We start from the raw sequence: 21,732 nt of genomic DNA, 5'->3' as shown, positions 1-21,732 counted from the left end.
TGTTCATGTTGGTTAAGTGTTACGTAGCAAAAGAATCCTTGCGATGCGTTACGCCCTCTTACAAAATTTTAGTAAGCAAAACATCACATAATCATATTGCTAACCTTAAGAATATTTGCTTCTTTGAATGACTTGTTGGAATGTTTTGTCTTAACACTAAAGATATTTGACTAAAAACTAAAGCATATCGAGTAAGGAAACGAAATTGTCATGTCTAAATTTTAGTCATATCATTTTCCATGAAACTTTACCCTGCCCTTTTTTATACCATACACCCATAGGGTGAAATGGTATATTAAAGTCGCCAAAATGTATGTAACAGGCAGAAGGAAGCATCTCCGACCCCACAAAGTATATATATTCTTGATCAGGATCAACAACCGAGTCGATCTAGCCATGTCCGTCTGTCCGTCCGTCCGTCCGTCCGTCCGTCCGTCTGTCCGTATGAACACCTAGATCTCGGAGACTGTAAGAGCTAGAGCCACCAAATTTGGTATGTAGACTCGTGTAGTATGTAGAGTGATCAAGTTTATTTCAAATTTTTGCCACGCCCCTTTCCGCCCCCGCAATTTAAAAAAAGCGTTTATCTCAAAAACTATTCCAGCTAGAGACACCATATTTGGCATGTATATTCGCTTAGTAAATGCACACATTTTGTATGTATAAAAATTTTGCCACGCCCTTTTCCGCCCCTGTAATTTGAAAATCTTGATTATCTCCCGTTTTTTTTTACCTTATGCAATCAAATTTGGCACACTTAAATTTAATACTAATATCTAGCAAAATACCAAATTTGATCAAAATCGGACAAAAAACAGTCGAGTTATGCATATAAACGTTTTTCCATAAGGCCAGAGTTGGCCGTTGGCTGGTGGGGGCGCTAGGGTGCTCGTATGATTGAGTAAGCGAGATGCTAAGATATGCTTGTAAAAAGCATGTGAAATTGCATTTGTTTAATAAAGTTGAAATATTTGCTTTACTGGTGTATGGTATACCTAAGTCGGCGAGACGACTTACTTACTTCATTTTTTTTGCATATGTATGTGTGTAGCAAAAAAACATTTGTCTCCCTTATGTTATATTTTGGAGCCTCGTTTAAATGTCATTGCGTTTCATTATGGACTTTTAAGTGACCCCTTGACAATGCTTGTTGCTCTTGGTGAATGGTGCTAAATAGATCCCAAAGATAAATCGCAGCAGCAAATCACGTCGCGGATACACATGAGTTTTGCCTTAGCCCCCTTCCCTCTGGCCTAACTCTGACTGTTGCCTAACATCTAATAGCCGTCAGTCAGTGAGGAAAAACATTAATCAAAATTTTCGAAAAAAACATGAACAAGGAAAACTCAAACTCAACTTGAGTTGAGGAAAATGAAAAACCTTTGGGTTTTTTTTTTGTTTTTGTCCAAGCAGTGGGGCGCCTTGTCTTGCCTCCTTTCACCCTGTCCCCCCGGTTTTCCTGTGTCAAGATAAGCCCATTTAGCAACGTTGTCATTTCTCTTGTTTCGTAACGTTGATTTCATTTTATTGTTGTCCTAACCCAGGCTGCCCCCGTTCCCTGTCGTAGACCTCCTCACTTCCTTTACCCAGTTTTGGTTTTTGGCGCACGCCTGTCATAAATCTTGTTTTGAATGTCCTGCCAGCAATGATAGCGAGTGAGTGAGTCAAGTCGAGTCATCGATTCGACTAGTCCTCATCCTCGTCCTCGTGTCTCTCTCTAGACACACACATGCGATATAGTGGGTATATGTATGTATACCGTTATATAGCCTAGACTATAGCCATGGCAACACATTAAATTAGTACACTTGATCGAGCAAAAAATATTTATGTGCCTAGCGCCGAAAAACTGAAACCGAAACAGAATCAAAGTCACAGTCAGTCGGCAGTCGGCACAGGCAATATCATATTAGGGGCGTCCGTTTCAAGGACACGTCGTCATTGAAGCATAACAGAAAAGGCCAAGTGGGTAGCAGTAGCATTAGTGGGTGGTCGTGGTGGGGGTAGAGTTAACTGCTTTTCACAAAAACATAGACAGAGGCTAAGAGAAAGCCAGACAGAGAAAGAGAGAAACAGAGAGCTTCGTACCAAGTTATAAATCTCGAACGCAAATTGACTGTGCAATGTTGCGACGCCTTTTCAAGTGAATGTGTCCCAGCCGCCCAGCCCCTCAACTGGCTATATCGACGCCATTTTTGTGTTGCAAACATTTTCAGGATATACGTTGTCTGCTTTTCCTTCCCTTGTGCCTCCTCCATGCCATTTCTATCCCCCCTCTGGTTGTCAGATAGCCATTTGATTGGCATTTTACTATGGGTTTGACTTATGTTTCATTAATTTGTATCATTCTTATTGCGGGTTAACGAGAATGGTGGTCGCCGTCAGGCCCCAAAAGATATGAAGGATATTTGACCAGATGCCCTTTTACGAGATGACAAGACAGACACAACACAAACACAAAAAAAAAAATAAATTTATGGCCTTAAAACATTTATTTATCTATTCGCTTGTTCAATGAAAACTTTAAATACAACATAAACCTTTATTTTCAATGTTGGTAGCTTTTCAAAAAGTGATGTATTTGTTAGCTTTCAATATTTTCGTTCATTGCCCTCAAATTTGAGTTGTGTTTACGTTTTTATTTTATATGCTTCTGTATGACTAAATAAAGTAAAGTTCACATAATAAATAAATAAATAAAGAAAAGATATTTAGTTCTACGAGTTGTGGAACTGAAAACATTATGAAAGTCTTTCTTTGAATTTGAAAATCCAGGAAAAGTATTTTTATTGATTTGATTTTATAATTTTTTATGCTTTCTTTTGAGTCAACTGTTTAAAAATTGAACTTCATAAAGATGTAAAAAGTAAAACCAAATAAGTTAAAAAACGCTTCGACTTAGTAGTTGTAAGAAAGCAAAAAAAGAAGGCATATTTCTGAACTTTTTTCTTTTAGGACGGTCTGAAAAAAAGAACTTTTTAGGGCAATTTTTTATGAAAAATTTGCATTAGACTAAGTTTATACAATTTCATTCCCATATTTCGCTCTCTTTTAAAAAGGACAATTGTTTTTCGTTGAAATTAGCCAATTATTTGAAATCCAACTAACTTTAGCCATTATATTTAAAGTACTTTAGTATCATTTAATTACTACGCAGATTATGGAATTTTTGTTAACACATACCCTCAATTTGTTGAAAATTGTTAAATATTTCTTTTGTCGTAGTTTTTTCACCTCACTTTAAACATTTAAATTTTATTAAAATTTAGTTTGGTGTTTTTGAATTGACTTTAAGCCTGCTCATTCGAAAGATAAAAATAAAATAAGTTACAAAAATAAATATTATAATTTTCCATATTTCTTTAGATATTTTAACTTAACAAGTTATTATTGATTTTGAAGCTTACTACAAAACGATAAATAAATAAATAAAAAACAGTAGTAAGGCCATAAACAAATCCTGGCTGTCAAGATTTTAATACCTTTAGTCCTTCTCCTCATTCGGCAATTGAAAACTAAATGAAATTTCTTCTTTGACTTTAATGGCTCTCAGTTTTCTGGTCACAGCTGGCAAAGATTGTCGTCGTCAATGCCATTGACATTTTCCAATATTTGTATATAAAATTTATATTTCATATTTTATTATTACATTTGATGGATTTTCTTGAATTTTCCTATATCCGCCACCACTTTTTCTCCCCTTCCCTTGCCGCTTGTGGCATGGCGAGTGAGTACACTTCATAAATCCATTTTATGAATTCGATGAATTTTGTTTTATATGCAAGCAAACATGACACGAGAAACATTGTGGAGTGAAATATTGTGTGGGTTAGAGGGTGAGAGGGACAACGAGAGTTGAGCGGAAGCTGGAGAATTCTGCATATTTAAGCAGCGTCAGGCAAATGAATGAAAAGTTGTGCTGAATTCCATGAGCTGCCTCACGTTGCCTGTCATATGCAAACGAAATTAAAATGCACTACAAAAAAGTGCGCACGAATGCATAAACAAGTGGTAGAAGGTGCAGACAAGAGAAAGGGGAGAGAGAGCGAGAAAGAGAAACTATGGAAGAGGATAGTGTTTGAGGGGTGTTAAACGGGGGGTAGGAGGAATAAGATGCTTCTTGGTTTGAGTCTGGTGATGCAAACATACTTCATTGAATGGCTCTCGAAAGTATGCAACAGCCATCCATACCATAAACAGATGCGGAACATTTATCTCTTACTACCTCTCTCTCTCAGTCTCTCTACCTATCTCTTTCATTGCTGAAACTAAGGATTGTATGGGGAAAAACAGGTGCTTAAGTATGTCAGATGAAAATGAAAACGGAATTCAGCGGAAGCATTTAAATTGCAAAAGTAAATGCCCAGCTCCCAAAAAAAAAACACAGAAAAAAAACACAGAAACCAACAACTTCTAGTTTATTTTCTTTGTGTCTAAACTTTTTCTGCAAACAGAGTGCATTGAAGGCGTGGCCAACTCCCCCATACACATATACATACTTGTAAGTCTTCTAAAAATGGGTCAAACACTTTGCAGTTCATATGAAGAGAAAGAGAGAAAGGCACATAAAAGGGAGCAAGAGTCAGGCCAGGCACGTAAATGGAAAGTGGGTGACTCAGCCAAAGTAGAGTGCATAAGCACACACACACGCCCACACAGAAACACACACACACACACATATGTATAGTACTGGCAACAATGCGTATACGTCACGTTGTACAAGGCTAAAAGGGAGTCTAATGCAATCGGGTTAGGCAAGGCAAGTTGCTGCAAGAACTGCAAAGTTTTGTCCCAGTGAGTAATTGTGTGTGTGTGTATGTGTGTTTGTATGTGTCTCTGTTGTGGCTTGATGGAATTAACATGCGCCCAGTCTTGTAATTTGTTACCCAGCTAAGTGAAAGAATGGACAACACACACACACAACCCACAAAGAAACGAGATGGAAGAAAGTTTTTAGCTCTTAAATAAATATATTAAGTAGAAAATTTTTATGGGTAATTTTTTGAAGCCATATTCATCGATATCGAATGGCATTTTGCTTGCTTTTCTGCTTATCGTTTTTCATTTGCCATCATTCAAGTTATGACCACATTTATTACTCATGGCCAACAAAAATGAAGAAAAAAAAAGAAAAATATGCTGCATATTAAGAAATGGCTCGACACCCCTCTCGACTCCCCCACAGTTTGCTTCCAATCATAAATCAACAAAAAACATAGAACAAAATAAAAGAGAGAAGGAAGGAAAAAAAAACTACTTAAAGCGCCATTACAACAAATTTAAAGCAATTTGAAACTTAGGCCAAGCCCCTTTTAGCCCACAGACGGGCACAAAGTTCTGCCAAAAAAAAAGAAACTGTAACAAAAAGAAGCACAAAAAGGAGGAAAATCGAAAAATGAAAGAGAGTGAATGAGCCAGTGAGTGAAGAGGCCAAGGAGAGAGGTGACTAAAATAAAAAAAAAAACGAAAAAACAAATGTTTTGGACACTTTATTATGCGCATTATTCACTGTTACAATGTTTTATCCCTTTTCTGGTTTGGTTTGGTTCTTTATTTTTGGGTTTTTTCTTCTTTTTGGAGGACCTGCAACTTGAACCTGAACCCTAAAATGGTATATATATTTTTTTTTTTGCGTTAACATGGCCAATTTCTACTCCATTAACTTTTACCCAAAGGCCTACTTAATGTTGAAGACGCTGAGCGAGGTGTATGGGTGGGCTTTAAGAAATCATTTCATTCTCTATATATATAGTATATATATCTCAGAGCTGATCTAAGCGAAAAATACTTTAGTATATTAGCTTTGCATTAGCTTTCTCCCATTTGCCATAATTTTATCCTTTTGTGCACTTTTCTTTCCCTCCCCCTATTCAAAGTTGTAGCGAAGCATAAAATGCAACCATTGAGTCAACTAACCCCGAAGGCCTATCATGTGTAAAATTAGCTTATTTTGTAAGGATAACCTGCCCGGCTACTTAGTCTCAGTTCTCGCTTAGTCCTTTTGCTGCTACTTGGGTCTCAGCCGTTGGGCATAAAAATAGATTGCTTGCTCCTTCTGCCCACATTCTGCTCACCATCCTCCCCGCAGTTCTTGGCTTTTTCTACTCTTGCATAATTCTCGTTGCGCTTAATGCAATTTTTATGTAGAGATCCCTCCTTTTGCATTAAGTTATAGTCAATGGCATAGGCAATGGGTGTGGGTGTGAGGGATGAGGAGAGGAGGACACATTTCTTTTGCCTGTTGGCGCATTAAATTTATATGGGAATTGCTAAGGCTGCCTTAGCCATATGGGACACCAAAAAAAGAAAAAAAAAAACCAAACGAAAACCTTTACCTCGACCGCAGCCGTCTCCTGTTTCCCGTTTTTGACTTGCTGCCAAGCATAAATTTTTGCAAAACTCAACAAATAACCCACGGGCAAGAGACAGGACAGTCATCCAGGGTTTTTTTTTTGCGCTTTCTCCTCTAAAATTTATTTTGTGGGCGTGCAGTTTTCAATTTGGCAGCCGCCAAAATACCAAAAAGAAAAAAATATGCTCAAAATGCCTGCCAAAAAGCCAAAGTGTATGTTCGGTGGGTGTAGGTGTGTGTGTGTATGTGTTCAGTGTGTGTGTTTCTCAGCAAAATCAATAAAAACACATTTAAAACCGCATAAGGACAGTTGTACATGACAAAAGGTTTGACCCCGAGGACGAAGAATATGTTCTTTTATTTTTTTTTTGTTTTGACTTTACCCTTTTGTCTCAACCATTTTGTTGTTGTTGTTGTTGTTGGGGCTCTTTTTGTGTATGGTGTTGAGTCAGCAAAAAGAAATTGGCGGAATGCAGTCAGCAAAAGAAAGGCTAATTTTATGCCACAAAAACCAAGAACCAAAAATTTGTTGTTTCCCCTCCGAAAAATGGTTAAAATGTCAACAGAATGTATTTGAAATTATGTGTACGCGTGGGTTTTCTGGGTCCAAAATTTTTGCGTTCACCCAAAATATGATAATGAAATTTTCCTTTTTCATTTGTTATACAATTTGCTTTAGAAAATTAAGCAAAGAGACACGAAAATTGCTTTAAAAAGTCAACAAATTGTTTCTAATGAAAAATGGAACATTAACAAGAATACGAATAAGAGTTTTTATTTGTCCATCATCTGTGATTCTGTTACCTGTAAAATAACAAATAGCTGCGTGGCTTTTTTTTGATTTACTAAATGAAATATATTTTGTAGAAATTGTCATTTCCATTCTATACTATATTTCAAATTATAATGCAGAATATATAATGCATACATATATGTACAGACATTTTGTATAAAATAGTAGAAAAGAATATTTAAAAAACCATTTTAGCCAATCAACATGCTCTTAAAACATTCGGTTTACGATAAACTTAAAATTGTTGTTGAATATTAAACACGCTAATTGTTGTTTATATTGTTTTTAATTTCAGTTGGCAACTGTTGTCAGAAAACCATAATTTCAGTAAAGTTAACTTAAATCCAATTTTGGACAGGTTTTAAAGTTCTTAGATCTTATTGTTTGCCTAAGTATTATTCGCCAAGTTCTTTAAATGCAAAGTGTGTATATCTTGTCCATTTGTATATTAATCCAATATATTTGGCTAAAAAACAATAATTTCTAATCTGAAACAAACTGATTCCTATGTTTGCTCCATTGATAAACTAAGTATTACTTTAAAATCAACAACAAAAGTTTCCTTACAACTCCTTATAAAAAAACTTACCCTGATTCTTTTTTTAGACAGAGAAAAAGTCACAAACTTTAAGTCCCTCTCTGGCCCAAATTAACAAGCTGACTTATATAAATAAATCATTAACCCAGTTAACCACATCTCTAACTCATCATAGTCAATATACGAAACATCTGATATGCCAGTAAATTTCAATGAAATATTTATATGTATATACATGTATGTTATTTTTTGCGTTAGCTCTCCTCTTCATCATGATTATGATGATAATTGATTGAAATTGAAGAGATGTTGAAATATTGTTATGTATACATTTATGCTCTAGGGGTAATTTATTTCTTTTGGTGACCTTCGTCATTTGCAAATATTGACATGGATCAGAAAAAATGAAAACCAAGGACAGATAGAGAAAAAAAAAAAAAGTTGAAATAAAAATCATATGTGGCATGCAACACCCAGGCAAACAACAATCTGCGTGAGGCAGTCAGTCGACTGTCTACTCAACATCCGGCCATAGAAATTAAATGCGGACCACGCACATGTGGGATACCATGATGTTGTTGTTGTTGTTATTTTCAATGTTGCTGCGGTGTTGTTGTTGTTGTTGTTATTGTAGATGATGTTGGCCTGTGTGCGCCACAAATAAATATTGCATAAAGTCAAATAGGCGGCACACACAAATACACACACACACACACTCACCAAAAGGGGTTTGCTGGGAAAGAGGGGCGAGACAACATCAACATAAAACATAAACAGACGCATTAGCAGCAAATCATTTAAATATACAGTAGTAAGAGAGAGAGAGAGACGGAGGGATGGGTGGAAAAGAGATATCCATATATAGACGTATAGCTAAAGGGAGAGAGTCAGAGAGCGAAGAAGTGAAAAGTGTGCGGAATGAATGCCACACAAATGAGCCAACGAGCGACTAACTGACTAACTAACGGTATGAAAGGCGAATGAAAGATAAACAAACATAGCGAGAAAATATGAGGCAAAGAGAGAGAGACAGACTCTGAGGGAGCGAGAGAAATAGATTAGGGAAGGGAAACACAGAACGTACTAGACATTCACTGAAGCCAATAAATTTACCCAGAGTTTGGGTCCAGCAGTTGCGTGCGAGGGTTACTTAAAGACTTCACACACACACACATACACATAAATATCAATTAATCAACTAGGCGGCTATATGGGCGTATGCGTGATATTAATATTAAATAAACTATGGCAAAGGGAAAACATTGACAAAACTATTGAAAGCTTTTCTTTATTTTGCAGATATCCAACAACTTATTGAAGGAATAATCAAATACTATTGTTACATACAAACAACAAAGGTATATACAGTAATACGATGAGGTAAGGAAATAAGTCGAATATTGTAAATTATGTAAATGATTAGTCAGACTTAGAAGTTTGGAAATACCAACCAAAATTTGAATAGTTTTGAACAATATCCTCATAAATGTATTCAAAACGGGACTAATGCCTAATAATGCGTTGAAAGTGACATTTATGGCAAAGATAAGGAAAGGGAGACATACCTTGAGAGATGGAGAAATATTCTCCTAACGAATCAATCAATCAATCAATTATGGTCTAAAGTGAAATGAGTTGATTAAATGCAGATGCTGATTTAGAAATTTAACTAATGCATTCATTCAATGCTCACCTAATACAGTGAAACAAATCATTGCATTGTCTGCTCAAAAATTCAATTATTTAAGAAAATAACAAATATGATTGAAAAAATCAATCAAATCAAATCTGTATAATTTAACGTATACCAAAATTGTTAAACTGAGCCACTAGAAAGAACGACCCGTGAAACGGCAATCCTATTAATGTTATTGATAAATAGAAAAAAAGGCATAATTAACTATAATTATTTATCAATAGGCTTCTTTAAATTGCTGTCAGTTTTTATTATATATAACTTTCACTGTCTCTATTACAGCATTCAAAATCATTTATTTTAAGTGCAAATCAACTTAACTAGCCTTTCTTCTCTCTTTGTAGTTCATTTTAAAGCTAATTTGAGACAAAATTTAATATTCTTGAGTCTTTTTCTCTCTCTCTACTTGTTTATTTATTTAAACTTTTTTCAAGTTTCTTCACTTTATTCGTTTGCCCCACCTTGTTATGGGTTCAAGTTAATGTTTTAGCCAGGACCAGCAAAAACTTCTAAAAACATTCACTGACCACTTTTAGCCTCATTTTGGCCATCATTGTCTAGGCCACATTTTGACTTTTTCCCTTGTTGTTGCTTTTGTGGCTAATTATGCTAGCTATAAAAAGTCTTGCCATATTATGTTAAGAGTGTAAGAAAGAGAAAGAATTACTCGCACACACACACACACTCAACACTTACTCATACACAGGATTTACTCGTTAAGTTTGTTCCGACCCCCGTAGAAAGAAAATAGCAGGCAGCTGTGCGAAATTCTTCAACTAAAATTGCAAAACTTTTCTACCCCCCAAAAAACTGTTTTTTCGGGGTATGTGAGTGTATGTGAGTAAGTGTGTCTATGTGTGTGAAAAATGGCCAAATAGCAACTAATATGGCGCACATTAATTACGACAAAATGGCGCTAATGTCGTCAGTGCTCACACACGCACACAAATACACACAGAGAAAGAAAATGAGATGGAAAGAGGGAGAAAGGAAATAAGGGACTAGCACACACGCACTTCCGTTTTTGGTTGCCTAGATTAGTATTCCAGACAGGGACAACTTTTTGTTCCTTGGGCAAAAACTCAGAAAAAGCACAAGAAGAAAAAAAGCAAGAAAGAAAAAAGAAAATGTCCTTTGATGGCATTGAAACGAATTGAACTGAAACTTAAATTAAACCAAAATTCAGCATTTAACTTTGATCCAAGATAATCTCTGATACACACACACACACACACACGCACAGAAAAAAAAACTAACATACAAACACATTTGCAATCAATAAATTTCGACACCTTAATTGACTTGACAAAAAAAGAATTGGCTAGCAAAAAGCAGTAGGGAGAAAAAGCGAATTAATGTTTGTTTATATCATGAATCTTTTAGGTTTTTCAGTTTTTGGCGAGGCATTATTAATGCCGCTTCATTATGAAATTGTGCAACAAATAATAAATCGATTAAGCAAATATTTGTCATGGGCTAAAAAATATGCATTTTTCATGGCAATGTTTCTTTCTCTGGACTCGGGCATATGCATTTGCATTTTCAAATAAATGAGTGTATGCGAGTGTTGGTGTGTGTGTGTGTGTATGTGAGTGTGTGTCATCCATTTTAATATTTCAACAAAACCAGAAATGACGTTGTAAAACCAACGCGGCTATATGTCAAATGTACCACCCATCGCCCACCCAGCAAGCTCCCAAAGTTGGACATCCCCTTCTGAAACACAAAACCGGGAGATCGGGCGAAAAAGCGCGAGTAAGAGGAAGTGCTGCAGCCGGAGACTGGTTTTTAAAAATTTGCATGTAAATTTCATCGCATACATATGAAAATTGTATACACATATACATACATCTCTCCCGGTTTATTTTTTTTTTTTGTTCATTGTTGTTGTTGTTGTTTGTGGGAATCTGGTTGTTGGTTGCTATTCGCTTTGGATACGGGTAACTGGTAGCTGCTGTGCTGCATTTTAATAAATTTATGATTTTATTTGCAATGGTTTTTTTTCTTGCCGTTATTTTCTTTGTTTTTGTGTTTTGGTCAGTAGCAAATGTATGTCACACGCTTGACAATTTTCCTCTAACAGAACAAAAAAAAAATATATATAATAATAATTCGTTTGGTAACTTTGGTGAAACGAAAACGAAATACCCTAGATTACAGGTTTTTGAACTTGAGAACTTTAAATGAACGTTATATTTTTTTAATTAGGCAACCATTAAGTCTAAAGCAGAGTTGTTGACGAAATATTTTCACGAGCTTCTCCTTAAGCCTTTTATTGGGCCTTTTTATTGAGTCCATTTCCATAAGTCTCTAGTTCTATTAGGACTCGTGTTTAGTGTTCCATTGAGTTCTTCTATTGAGTCTCCTGTCAGGTATTATGTTTAAAATCCTGTTGAGTCTTCTTTTGAATCTTCTATTGAGCATTCTGTTGGGTATTTCTTTAAGACACTTATTGACTCTTTCTTCATTTAGTCTCCTGATGAGACGTCTATAGTATCTTCATTTAAGTCTTCGGTTAGGTCTTTCATTTAGTTACTTTTTGATTCTTTCATCTTGAGCTTGTGTTGAGTCTCCTATTGAGTATTCTATTGTATCTCTTGTTGAGTCTTCAGGCCTTTTTTCACTTTGATAGAGTCTCGTCTTAATCTCGTTGAGTCCTCCATTCTATCAAACTTTAAAAGCGTCATTGAGTCATCCATTAAATCTCGCATTGAGTTCATCATTAAGTCTCCGATTAAGACAAACCCAGTTAAGTTTCACTGATTCCCGCTCTCTTTAAGTACTTTGTTCATCTGTTTCTTCGATCATTGTTGACATTCAAACAATCTAGAGAAATTTCATAACTGATCACTTGCTAATCTTGTCTTATACTGCATTTTCTTTATAGTTTTGCATGAGTTTTATAACTGAATGCGATATTCAATGCGTGTTATCCAAACAGTTTATGTACAGAGTATTTTATGTAAATATTATATATTTCAGATCTTTATCAAAAGCCTATAGACGATCATTAAAAGTTAATCGATCAATTTTTATCTTCAATTGATTTCTGCTTCTCCATTCGACTTTCTCTCTAGAGATTGTCCTCTTTTCGAATTGATCAAATTATAACCATATATCGGTTTAAGCAATTCCTTTATATTAATACACCCCGCTTTGACTTAAAGTAAAGGGTATACAAACAAAAATTGTAAGGACCATAAATAACGAAAACATTTTACTTTGGTTAAGATTTATACAGTTTTTGTTTTGGGGTTTTTTTTCCCCCGTTGTGTTTGCTTTTTGATTTCATTTTACCAAATCGAGACAAAATTTCATTGAGCAAAATGAAAAAATAATTGAAATATTTCCCAATCATTGCCGTAACGCAGATAAAGGGAGATGGAATACTTTTTCGCTCCTTCTATCTCTCTCTGTTGGTTCTTAAGAGAAAGAAACGATTTCGTTGGAATTCCCAATTGCTGTCTGCGGCACGTTAATAAGCTGTTTTGCTGCTGTTTGCTGCTGGCTGCTGCTTTTGCCGTTTGTCCATGCTGGCAAGCTCCATGCCAACATCTTACCGACTTATTGTCTTAGTCCTTGTAAGTGTGTGTGTGTGTGTGTGTTGTTGTGTCGTTTTGTGAGCATGTGAGTATGGATGTGGGTATGTGTTATCTGTCCTGGCATTTTGCTTGCTCTCTGTCAGCCTGTCGTTCGTCCTCATTCGCCTTCTCTCTGTCTCAGTCTTTGTCTCTTTGTATCTCAGTGGCATTGGTCCTGGCGGGCTGTCGATTATCGAGTCGAGATTATTAACCTGTCAGTTTAGCGCTTTGTCTTTCCCCATAACAACTTGGCAAAGTCGCCCTGACAGCTGCCGACCATTAATGTAAAATATTTGTTTTATTAGATCCCCAACTTCTTCTCGCCAAAAAAAAATATATATATAAAAATAACAGAAAACTTCTTTGATTGAACATTTTTTTTGTATCAACTATCTATAGGTTTCGCTTAATATGTATGTGTGTGTGTGTGTGTGTGTGTGTGCGCCAGCTGGGCAAAACATTAAAAATGATTGGAAATCCGTTGTCACAGCGTAGAACGACGAACGAAGAGATCCCACTAAAGTGTTTCATTAGTGCATGAAAAGAAACAATTCCAATTCACAAAAATGATTCAAAACGCTTTGCTATAGCATACTTATTTGGGCGGCAAACAGATTCTAGCTTAAAATGGCTTAAATGCCGAATGACATTTGGTAAGATCTGTTGCAGAAGTATATTTCTGAATTTTCTATAATTTAAATTCTATTTCTGTAGCAAAAACAACAAATATTAAAACAAAGATATCTTTTTCAAAGAAAATTTTCAAATGTTTTGTCGTATGTCTAAAATTTTTAAAGTCAAATTCAACAAAAATCTTTTGCCACAGCATACTTTTTGTTGAACAAAACGAGTTTCCTCTACACAAAATGTTTTTAAATATTAACAATTAAGCTGTCTACTGAAAAATTTGATATGCACAATAAAAATGCTATAACTACAACTACAACAATCACCAACGATGCCGCCACCGCCTTCATGTACATTTAACATGGGCCATAACAGTAACCGTAGAGGAAAGCAATGGCGTCGGCGTCGGCGGTCATAATAGTAACAGTTATAGTTGCAACTGGCACAACTTTTACACATTTTGGATACATTCTGTACAATGGGCAATTGCGATTGCACAATTCCCGCACGAGTGGCGGCTTTTAAATTTTAATTAACTCAAACCCAAACTGCTCCAGAGTCATTGCCGCCATCTACAAATGCAAAAAATCTGTAGGAAACCTCTCATATACAGCATAAAAGCAGTTAAATGAAAATGCAGGAACCAAAAAACGGGGGGAGGAAAACACGAAGTTATTATTTATTTCATGTTATTTTGTGCTGTTTCAACGCGGCATAAATGCCCCGAGTCTAGGCCCAAGTTTTTGGGGCCAGTGACTTTGAGAAGGACAGTACAGAACAGAACAGTTCATATATGTCCATAGGAAGAGACGCGTAGAAAAGAAGAGGGGGGAGAAGGGAAACTTGGCTAGGCCGTTAGCCATTGGCCCCATGTTCATTTATTTATGAGCATTTTACACAGTCAGTGCGCAGACAACATGACCAACAACAACAACAACAACAAAAAGAACAGAGACTCTGTGTGAAAGTCAACACAGACAACGGATGGGCCGACGAAAAACTTGACTCTTTTTGGTTTTTGAGGGTACCCCCGACCTGCCTGCCTGCATTCAAAAATTATGCAAATTTTTTTATATTTTTTTTTACTCCCCTTGTTTTGCCTTAGTTATTTTTCCGTAAATTCTTCTTCTTAGCCAACTTTGTGATGGGGGAGGAGAATGAATTTAGTTTTGGGTTCCATTTCGTTGCTGGGCATGTCTTTTGTGCTATGCTTGAGGGGGTCAAAAGTTCAACTGCTGTTTCATCGTCATCGTAGGTGGGCCTACCATCCGCACTGCCCCCTCCCCCTAATGTCATCGTTGTCCTTGTCAACGGAGCTTTTGTGCCTCTCTGTGTGTGTGTGCGTGTTGTGCGCCTAGTTGGAATAGTATATAACCCATTTTTGGCTTTTTACGACTACAAGCTGAAAACAACAAACTGCACAAAACTCGTCCTGTTTGTCGTTGTCCTGCGGTGTAGCTCAACTCCCCCTTTCGTTCCCACGCTTTTATCTCTTCGTCTCATTGCCACATGCAAAAATTCTAGTACCCACTCAGTTTAACCCCTTTAGCCACATTGTAATGTTCAGGCAAGCGAAACCCGGACAAGAGTTGACTCAAATTGCATTTGGTGTCCGGCGGTTTTTTTGTCTCTTGGCTAAAGAAAAATATGAATAATGTTGACTTTCCTATTTGAACGGAAATTTGCTTTATACAATATATGTGTTCAGCTAAATATTAATAAGAGATTTAAAAACTTCTCGAGAATTTTGTCACATAGTAATTTGAAGTCAAAATATAGAAATACGTTTTTAGAAGAGCATAGATTTATTTTTTTTTAAAGACGCTGTGGTATTTCATATTCAGCAATAATCACAAATGCAGAGAGGTAGAAAGATTCTGGAATGCAATTCTCTGCATTTAGCTGAAAAGTATGCTATAACTTCATAAGCGGTCCAAAGATTTCCTTAATTAAGTCAATATTAACAGTAATTTGCGGGTGAATCCTGTAAAAAAACTCTTTATCAAACCAAAATATGACTTTTGAAACAAAATTCGAAAATTGTACTTTAAAGAAGGTGAGTTCGAAAACTTCTACTTGATACTTAGAAGGCTTTGAAATTTCTTTGAAATATTTCAGTCCTATATAAGTGAAAAACGTTCAGTTCAATATTTATTGTATACAAAAATGGAATTCGTTTCAAAAAAAATAAAACAATCTGAATTTTTGCAAGGATCTTCTGCTGCCACATTGCCAGGCAGTTCGAATTGCTTGTCTAGTATCGAAAGTTCTTTATTATACCATTCAGAGCGCAAATTTCACGATGAACAGCATATTCAAGATATGAGACGGGGACGCGATAGTCTAGGTCTAGCCGTACCCTTGCGCATCAATATGGATCGTTTTGCTGCAAAGCGTGTGGGCCGTTTGCCATTTCTGGCATCTAGCAATCTAATGGATGATATTCTAACTGGACGTTGTGATACAATATTCTATGAAGATTTCATGAATTTGCCAGAGTATATGGAGGATATGTCTCCACCGCATAAAGTGGTTGAGAAAGCATTTGGTATATATAAGGACTAATACTAATTTGGTGTAGCTTTTCATCATAGTTTCTATATTTTCAATAAACCTTAGAACAACTAAGTACTAATGTGTGTTTTCCACTACCAACTCTAAGCTCTAAGCGTGAGATTATTATTTAATCTATTTGGTTTAACATTTTAACTTTTATACGCTTCAGTTGTTTGCCTTTTTTTGGGGTTGTATACATAATTCAATCACAACACTGCAAATTCAATTTTTAACCCATATCAAAAATTGATTCCAATTTAATTTTAGACTGAAACTGGTAATCAACCATTTCCATTAAAATCAAATCGAAATTAGACACACAAAAGACCATTAATCTTTGCCAACGAAGGCAACATTCCACTTATTTGCTGTTATCAGGGCGGTAACACGAGGCCCACCAGGGAATTTGAGAGAAGGGTGAAACGGCTTTGTGGTGGAGGTGGGGTATAGTGGGCGTGGCATCCTAATCTGCCAAATGCAATCTATGTATATATGTGCATTTCTCTGGCCTGTCTCCCAGTGTGTGTGTGTGTCTATTTATACAAATTATTTATTTTTGCCAACATTTTAAATTGCAAAATTGTCTGTGGCCAAATCGAGCTTTTCCTCTTCTTCTCTATCTCTCGTCCCTCTATGAATCTTTCAGCGTTTTTGTCTGTGCGTTTATCACCATTCAGAGTGTATTTCTGTTGTTTTTTTTATTTTGGGGCCAACAATCGTTTATGGCCTTTTATGCGGCTTTATTTACTGGTCTGGTCTGGTCGGAACTGGTCTATGCTGTAATGTGGTTTAGATTCTGCCCTTTGGTTTATGGCATAAACGTTAAAACATAAAACATTTTTAATTTGATGTTTATCAATTTCTGCAAATATTTCACTGTCAATTACATGACTCACAGTCCTCAATCCGCAGAGTCTGCTTGTCTTGTCTTTGTTTCGTTTTCTTCTCAGCAAGTAGTTTCGCCCACAAATGTCATTCAAATTAAATTTTGCGTGAAAGTAGCATTTAAAAAAAGAAAAAAAAAGAGAAAATGGGAAATGGGAAACAAACAAAATGTGGCTGAAGGGCTGACTACGCCATGGGCGTGGCTTGGCATAACAATTGTTGTTGTGGCTGCACCATTAAAAGCAAAAGGCGCGAGGCGAAGCAACAGTCTCACTTAAGACGTGCCATATCCCTCCTACTACATACCAGATGTATAAACATATATATTGTATGTAGTCTACTTTAGGGCTCACATCACATCTCAACACACCCACACACACACACACTCACGGGCACATACACATAGTCAGCACGTGACGCCAAGATTGAGCCCTGGGTTAGGGACAGGTTCGGCTCACGGCTCAAGGCTTTGTCGCAGGCTTTTCATCGTTTCTTTCCTTTACCATACCCTGTAATCATTTCATTAAGTAGGTTATATGAAATAGATAAAATGTATGCTATATATTAAGCTGATTGTAATTCTATTCCTCTATATTCCTCCCATTCGGCGTCAAATTGATTCGAATCAAACCGAAAATAGAAAACACTTTCAATTTAATTTAATTTGTATGTAAAACTTCCAAGTCTTGATTTAGTTTTGAGGTCTTCTTTTTTACTGCTATTACAAATTTATCCCAAAATGAAAAACTATGAATTGTATATTAAGTTGAGGATTAAATGCAATATCTGTTTTTGCAGTCGGCCAAACTGATATAATGATGTTTTTTTGAACCACCAATAGAGAGTCTAAAGCAAGCATAAAGTCGTGGAAATCGTACATTCCTAAAGATATATATATATATATATGTAAATACAATTTTCCCTAATATTGCATTAAAGATTGAAAATTTTCAAAGACAAAGCTGGAGTAAGAAAATAGTCTACAATCAGCGGAAAAGTATGCTATAATATGCTAAGAGGCCTAAAAAACTAAACAAAACTTACACATGAAAAAACAAAGACATAACCAACGACAAACTGTCAATGAATTAAAAAACAAAAGGGTATCTCCTAGTCCTTTCTTAAATCTAAGAACTCGGCAACTTTTTTTATGTTCGCTTTTTTTCGTGTTCTATTGTACGCAGTTTGGTTTAAACAATTGTGTGTGTTTGTGTGTGTGTGTTCCTTTGCCGTGCCTGTGCCTTAGCATTGGAGACGCCTCTTTGTCTGACTGCTTTTGCCGGGTTGCTGCGTATCCCCATATGTCGTTCTACGGTTCTTAAGGTTTTTATCCTTTTTACATTTGTTTGGCCTACTGCGAATGTTTGTCTGCATCGTTTTCTTGTTTGTTTGTTTTGTTTGTTACCCCTGCCATTTGTTTTTTTTTTTTGGTGCCCTTCTTTTTATTCGGCAGAGTTACGATTAAATGAATGTTAGGGATTTGTCGGCGTTTAACTGTCTTTTGTGTTCTATAACTTTCTTTTCCCTGGAACCTTTTTCCCCAACCTTTACTACACACAGAAAGCAGTCAGATAGCAGAAGAGACACGTCTGTGTTTGTTTATGTAATGGTTATGATTTGATTATACTTTTACACACAGACAATAACTAAACCAAGAAATGTGCACATCTTTACATATAGAATATATATAGATGTGTACATATTTCTATCTGTGTCTAGACTCAACACAACTGATTGAGTAAGGCCCACAATTCAATGCGGCAAACGATTTAATTGGTATAGAATTTTTATTTTTCTCAGAAATAAATAATAAATTTAATTTCAAAAGGTTTTATTGAAAATTTGCTTAAAGCCAAATCCGATAAGAAAAATTGCCAAAAAAAAACAAAGAAGAAATAAATCTCCTGCCAGGCACATCAAAAGCAAAAAAACAAGAAAGTCTCTCTCCCCATCTCTTTCATGCCTTTTCAATAATTTCATTTGCCTTCTTCCCATTTTCATTTTCATTGTCCAACTGTTGCCGTCTGCCCAAAGAAAAAAAATCCAAATTCGCATGCAAAATATACGAAAAAGCCAGTGAAAAGAAGAAAATTTTGAAGGCATAAGCAAAGCTGCTGGAAATTGTGGGCTACTTTATGCCTGATTGTCTGGTTAAGCATGTTCTTACGTGCATGGAGGAGGAAAGAATATTATGTCATGGCTTTGTACCCTTTTTTTTTCCTCTTCTTTCATTCGTAAGCCATGTTTGCGTGGGCAATTGCTGCTTGGCAGCCTGGTTGGATGACATATCACCTATAGCATATACATACACCATGTACTTATATACATATATGTATATATATTTCTACATACTTCCTCTTTGTATATGGTTTCAGGTTATGGCATGTTATTTTTGTGCCCATTGGCGTTATGTTTTGTGCCATCGCCTACGTGCATTGTTTGGATAATAAAGCAAAAAGCTACCGCAATAAGTTACAGTGGTTCTATATATTTGGTCATTGCTGATTTTCAATTTCGAAACCGATTTCATATTCTGTAAGTAATTTATGCAATATTTTGTAATCATATCAATAACCAAACGAGGTGTTTGTATGTATGTATATTGTGGTTAGCTATTTGATTAACTCTTGTGGGTGGTTGCTTTAAATTAATTTTTTTGGTATGAACTTTGAGTAGAATGCTAAATCATCTCAATTATTTTGTATATGCCAATTTGTTTGGTTCATTCTATCTTGAAAAAGCAATCAATATAGAATATAGAATTATTTTCTAATTTTCTGCATTTTAATTATATAAAACTTTAAATGATCAAAGACAATCAAATGTTTATTTTTTATAGTTTAGTTCGATTCGAAGTTAAGCCCTAAGTTTTATGATCAATTCATCAATTGCTACAAATTAATAGACTCTAAGATTTGACCGCCTGAAGTAAAGAACCAAACAAATTCGAAAAAGGAAGCAACATTGAATTTGGATCTTAGTTCTTAAAATATTTGGGGAACAAATCTCTGAAAACTAGGAGCAAATAGTTTAACTTCTATAATTTAGCACCTTGTATAATTCCCAATGAGAACTGAAATATTAAATAGCCAATAGTCATGATTATATTTTAACAGCATACGTTAAGGGGCCACAAATACAGGATAACAATACCGCGGACAATATTGGACACTTTAAGCGTGGCGTGTAGTGGGCGGGAAAGGGAAAGGAGCTATCTGTATGTGTGTGCCTGTTTATTGTATAGCCTTTTCACACCTAAGCCCAAGGAAAACAATGCATTGGATTTTCGTCTGGGGACTCTCTCAGTATGGAAAGTGCTTTAACAATGCCAAAAGATATAAACAATATGCGACAAACAATAAAGAGTAGAATGCGAAAAGTGTATTAATATTTATTAAATAAAAATAGATGTTTATACCAAAGATTAAACGCAGTCTCCTAAAATAAAGTGAAAAGTTCAAGTTGAATGGCAACTACTCCATCTTCAAGTCATTGGCATCTACCCGAAAGGCCTCTTCATCTCTCTTTGCCATGCTTCGACTGGCTTGGCTTGGTTGCACCTTAAGCCAGCAGCAGTAGGAAAAGTCTCTCTCCGCTGCGTTGGCCATGTTCCGCTTCTTTTGTTTAGCTTTGATTTAACATTTTGTTCGTTTACTTTTCAGTTTAACAGGCGGCAAACGCACCATGGACGACAGAACTGAACCCCAAACCCCGTACACCAAACCCCTTTGGCATCTTGGCACCTTGGCATTCCCCTAGGATCCCGTAGCCAGTTTTTTTTTTGTTCCTTTTTTGTTTTCCTTCTACACTTTCACGTTGGCAATTTCATTTGGCCCTGGTTAGATGTGCGGGTTCAGTTCAAACTGAAATGTGCTTTTAGTGTTTTCTTTATTTTTTCTCCAATTTTTTTTGCTTCTTTCTGGCCATTTCTGTGTGCTCACTTGGCCCGTTTTACAATGTTCTTTTGGCCGTGTCGCAGACGAAGTGCGCGAAACTTGACTCGAACTAAAAACTGAAACAGGAGCTGCCATCAGTTCTCACTACAACTGCAACTCCTACTCCCACTCCAACTCCTTTTCTAGCTTCATTCAACTCTTGTTTTGTAGAGTTGACAACTTTTTTTTCTTGTCTGTATGTGTGTGTGTTGTGCGCTGTGTTTTAGTTTTAGTTTTTAAGTGTAGTTGGTTTTAGTTGCTTTTGCTCTCTCTCTCTCTCTCTGTCGCTCTCTTCATCCTCCATTCCATTCATTTCCCTTTTTTTGTTGCCTCCTTTGGAGTCCTTTTTTGTCGTCATGTTGCACAAAGTTAAATGTTTCTACGTCGCTGATGTGCAGCCGGGCGGCACAAATGCGAAATGGCTACAAACAATTTGAAGCAATAAAATGTGGGTGGGTCCAGAGTGGATTGGGTGGTGGGTGGTTGCTGGTGTTGTTCTACAAGTCTAAGTACAACTATGTTCGTACACAATTGCACAAAAAAAAAATGCCAGCAAAATAAAAGCGAAATTGAATTGTAAAATTGTAATAGTTCCCATCTACTGACAGTGACAGAACTGGACAGCGTATTGATGGGAGGATTCCAGCACTCAAACCCGAGATTCAGAGATTCCTTTGTTCTCATCCCAAACAACCGCAGAGCAACGCGGCTAACCGCATTTCTAATTGCCAATAGAAGGCAACTATTTGCATTGCTATTTTTATTCATT

General features: G+C 36.2%; 2 protein-coding genes across 5 annotated transcripts in view; one reads left to right on the top strand and one right to left on the bottom strand.

Moving 5' to 3' along the window:
• Nucleotides 1–21,732, bottom strand: part of LOC6638446 (nephrin) — an 86,294-nt gene that overhangs the window by 45,845 nt on the left and 18,717 nt on the right. The window lies entirely within an intron of this gene.
• On the top strand, nt 15,688–16,215 carry LOC124459798 (proteasome maturation protein-like). Its single transcript, XM_047009445.1, has one exon. The coding sequence runs from the start codon at nt 15,754–15,756 to the stop codon at nt 16,150–16,152; it is 399 nt and encodes a 132-aa protein (XP_046865401.1). The 5' UTR covers nt 15,688–15,753; the 3' UTR covers nt 16,153–16,215.

This window comes from Drosophila willistoni (genome assembly GCF_018902025.1).
Source record: "Drosophila willistoni isolate 14030-0811.24 chromosome 2L unlocalized genomic scaffold, UCI_dwil_1.1 Seg139, whole genome shotgun sequence".
Lineage (NCBI taxonomy): Eukaryota > Metazoa > Arthropoda > Insecta > Diptera > Drosophilidae > Drosophila > Drosophila willistoni.
The sequence above is the reverse complement of the archived record's forward strand: the minus strand, read 5'-3'. Positions and strand labels throughout refer to the sequence as shown.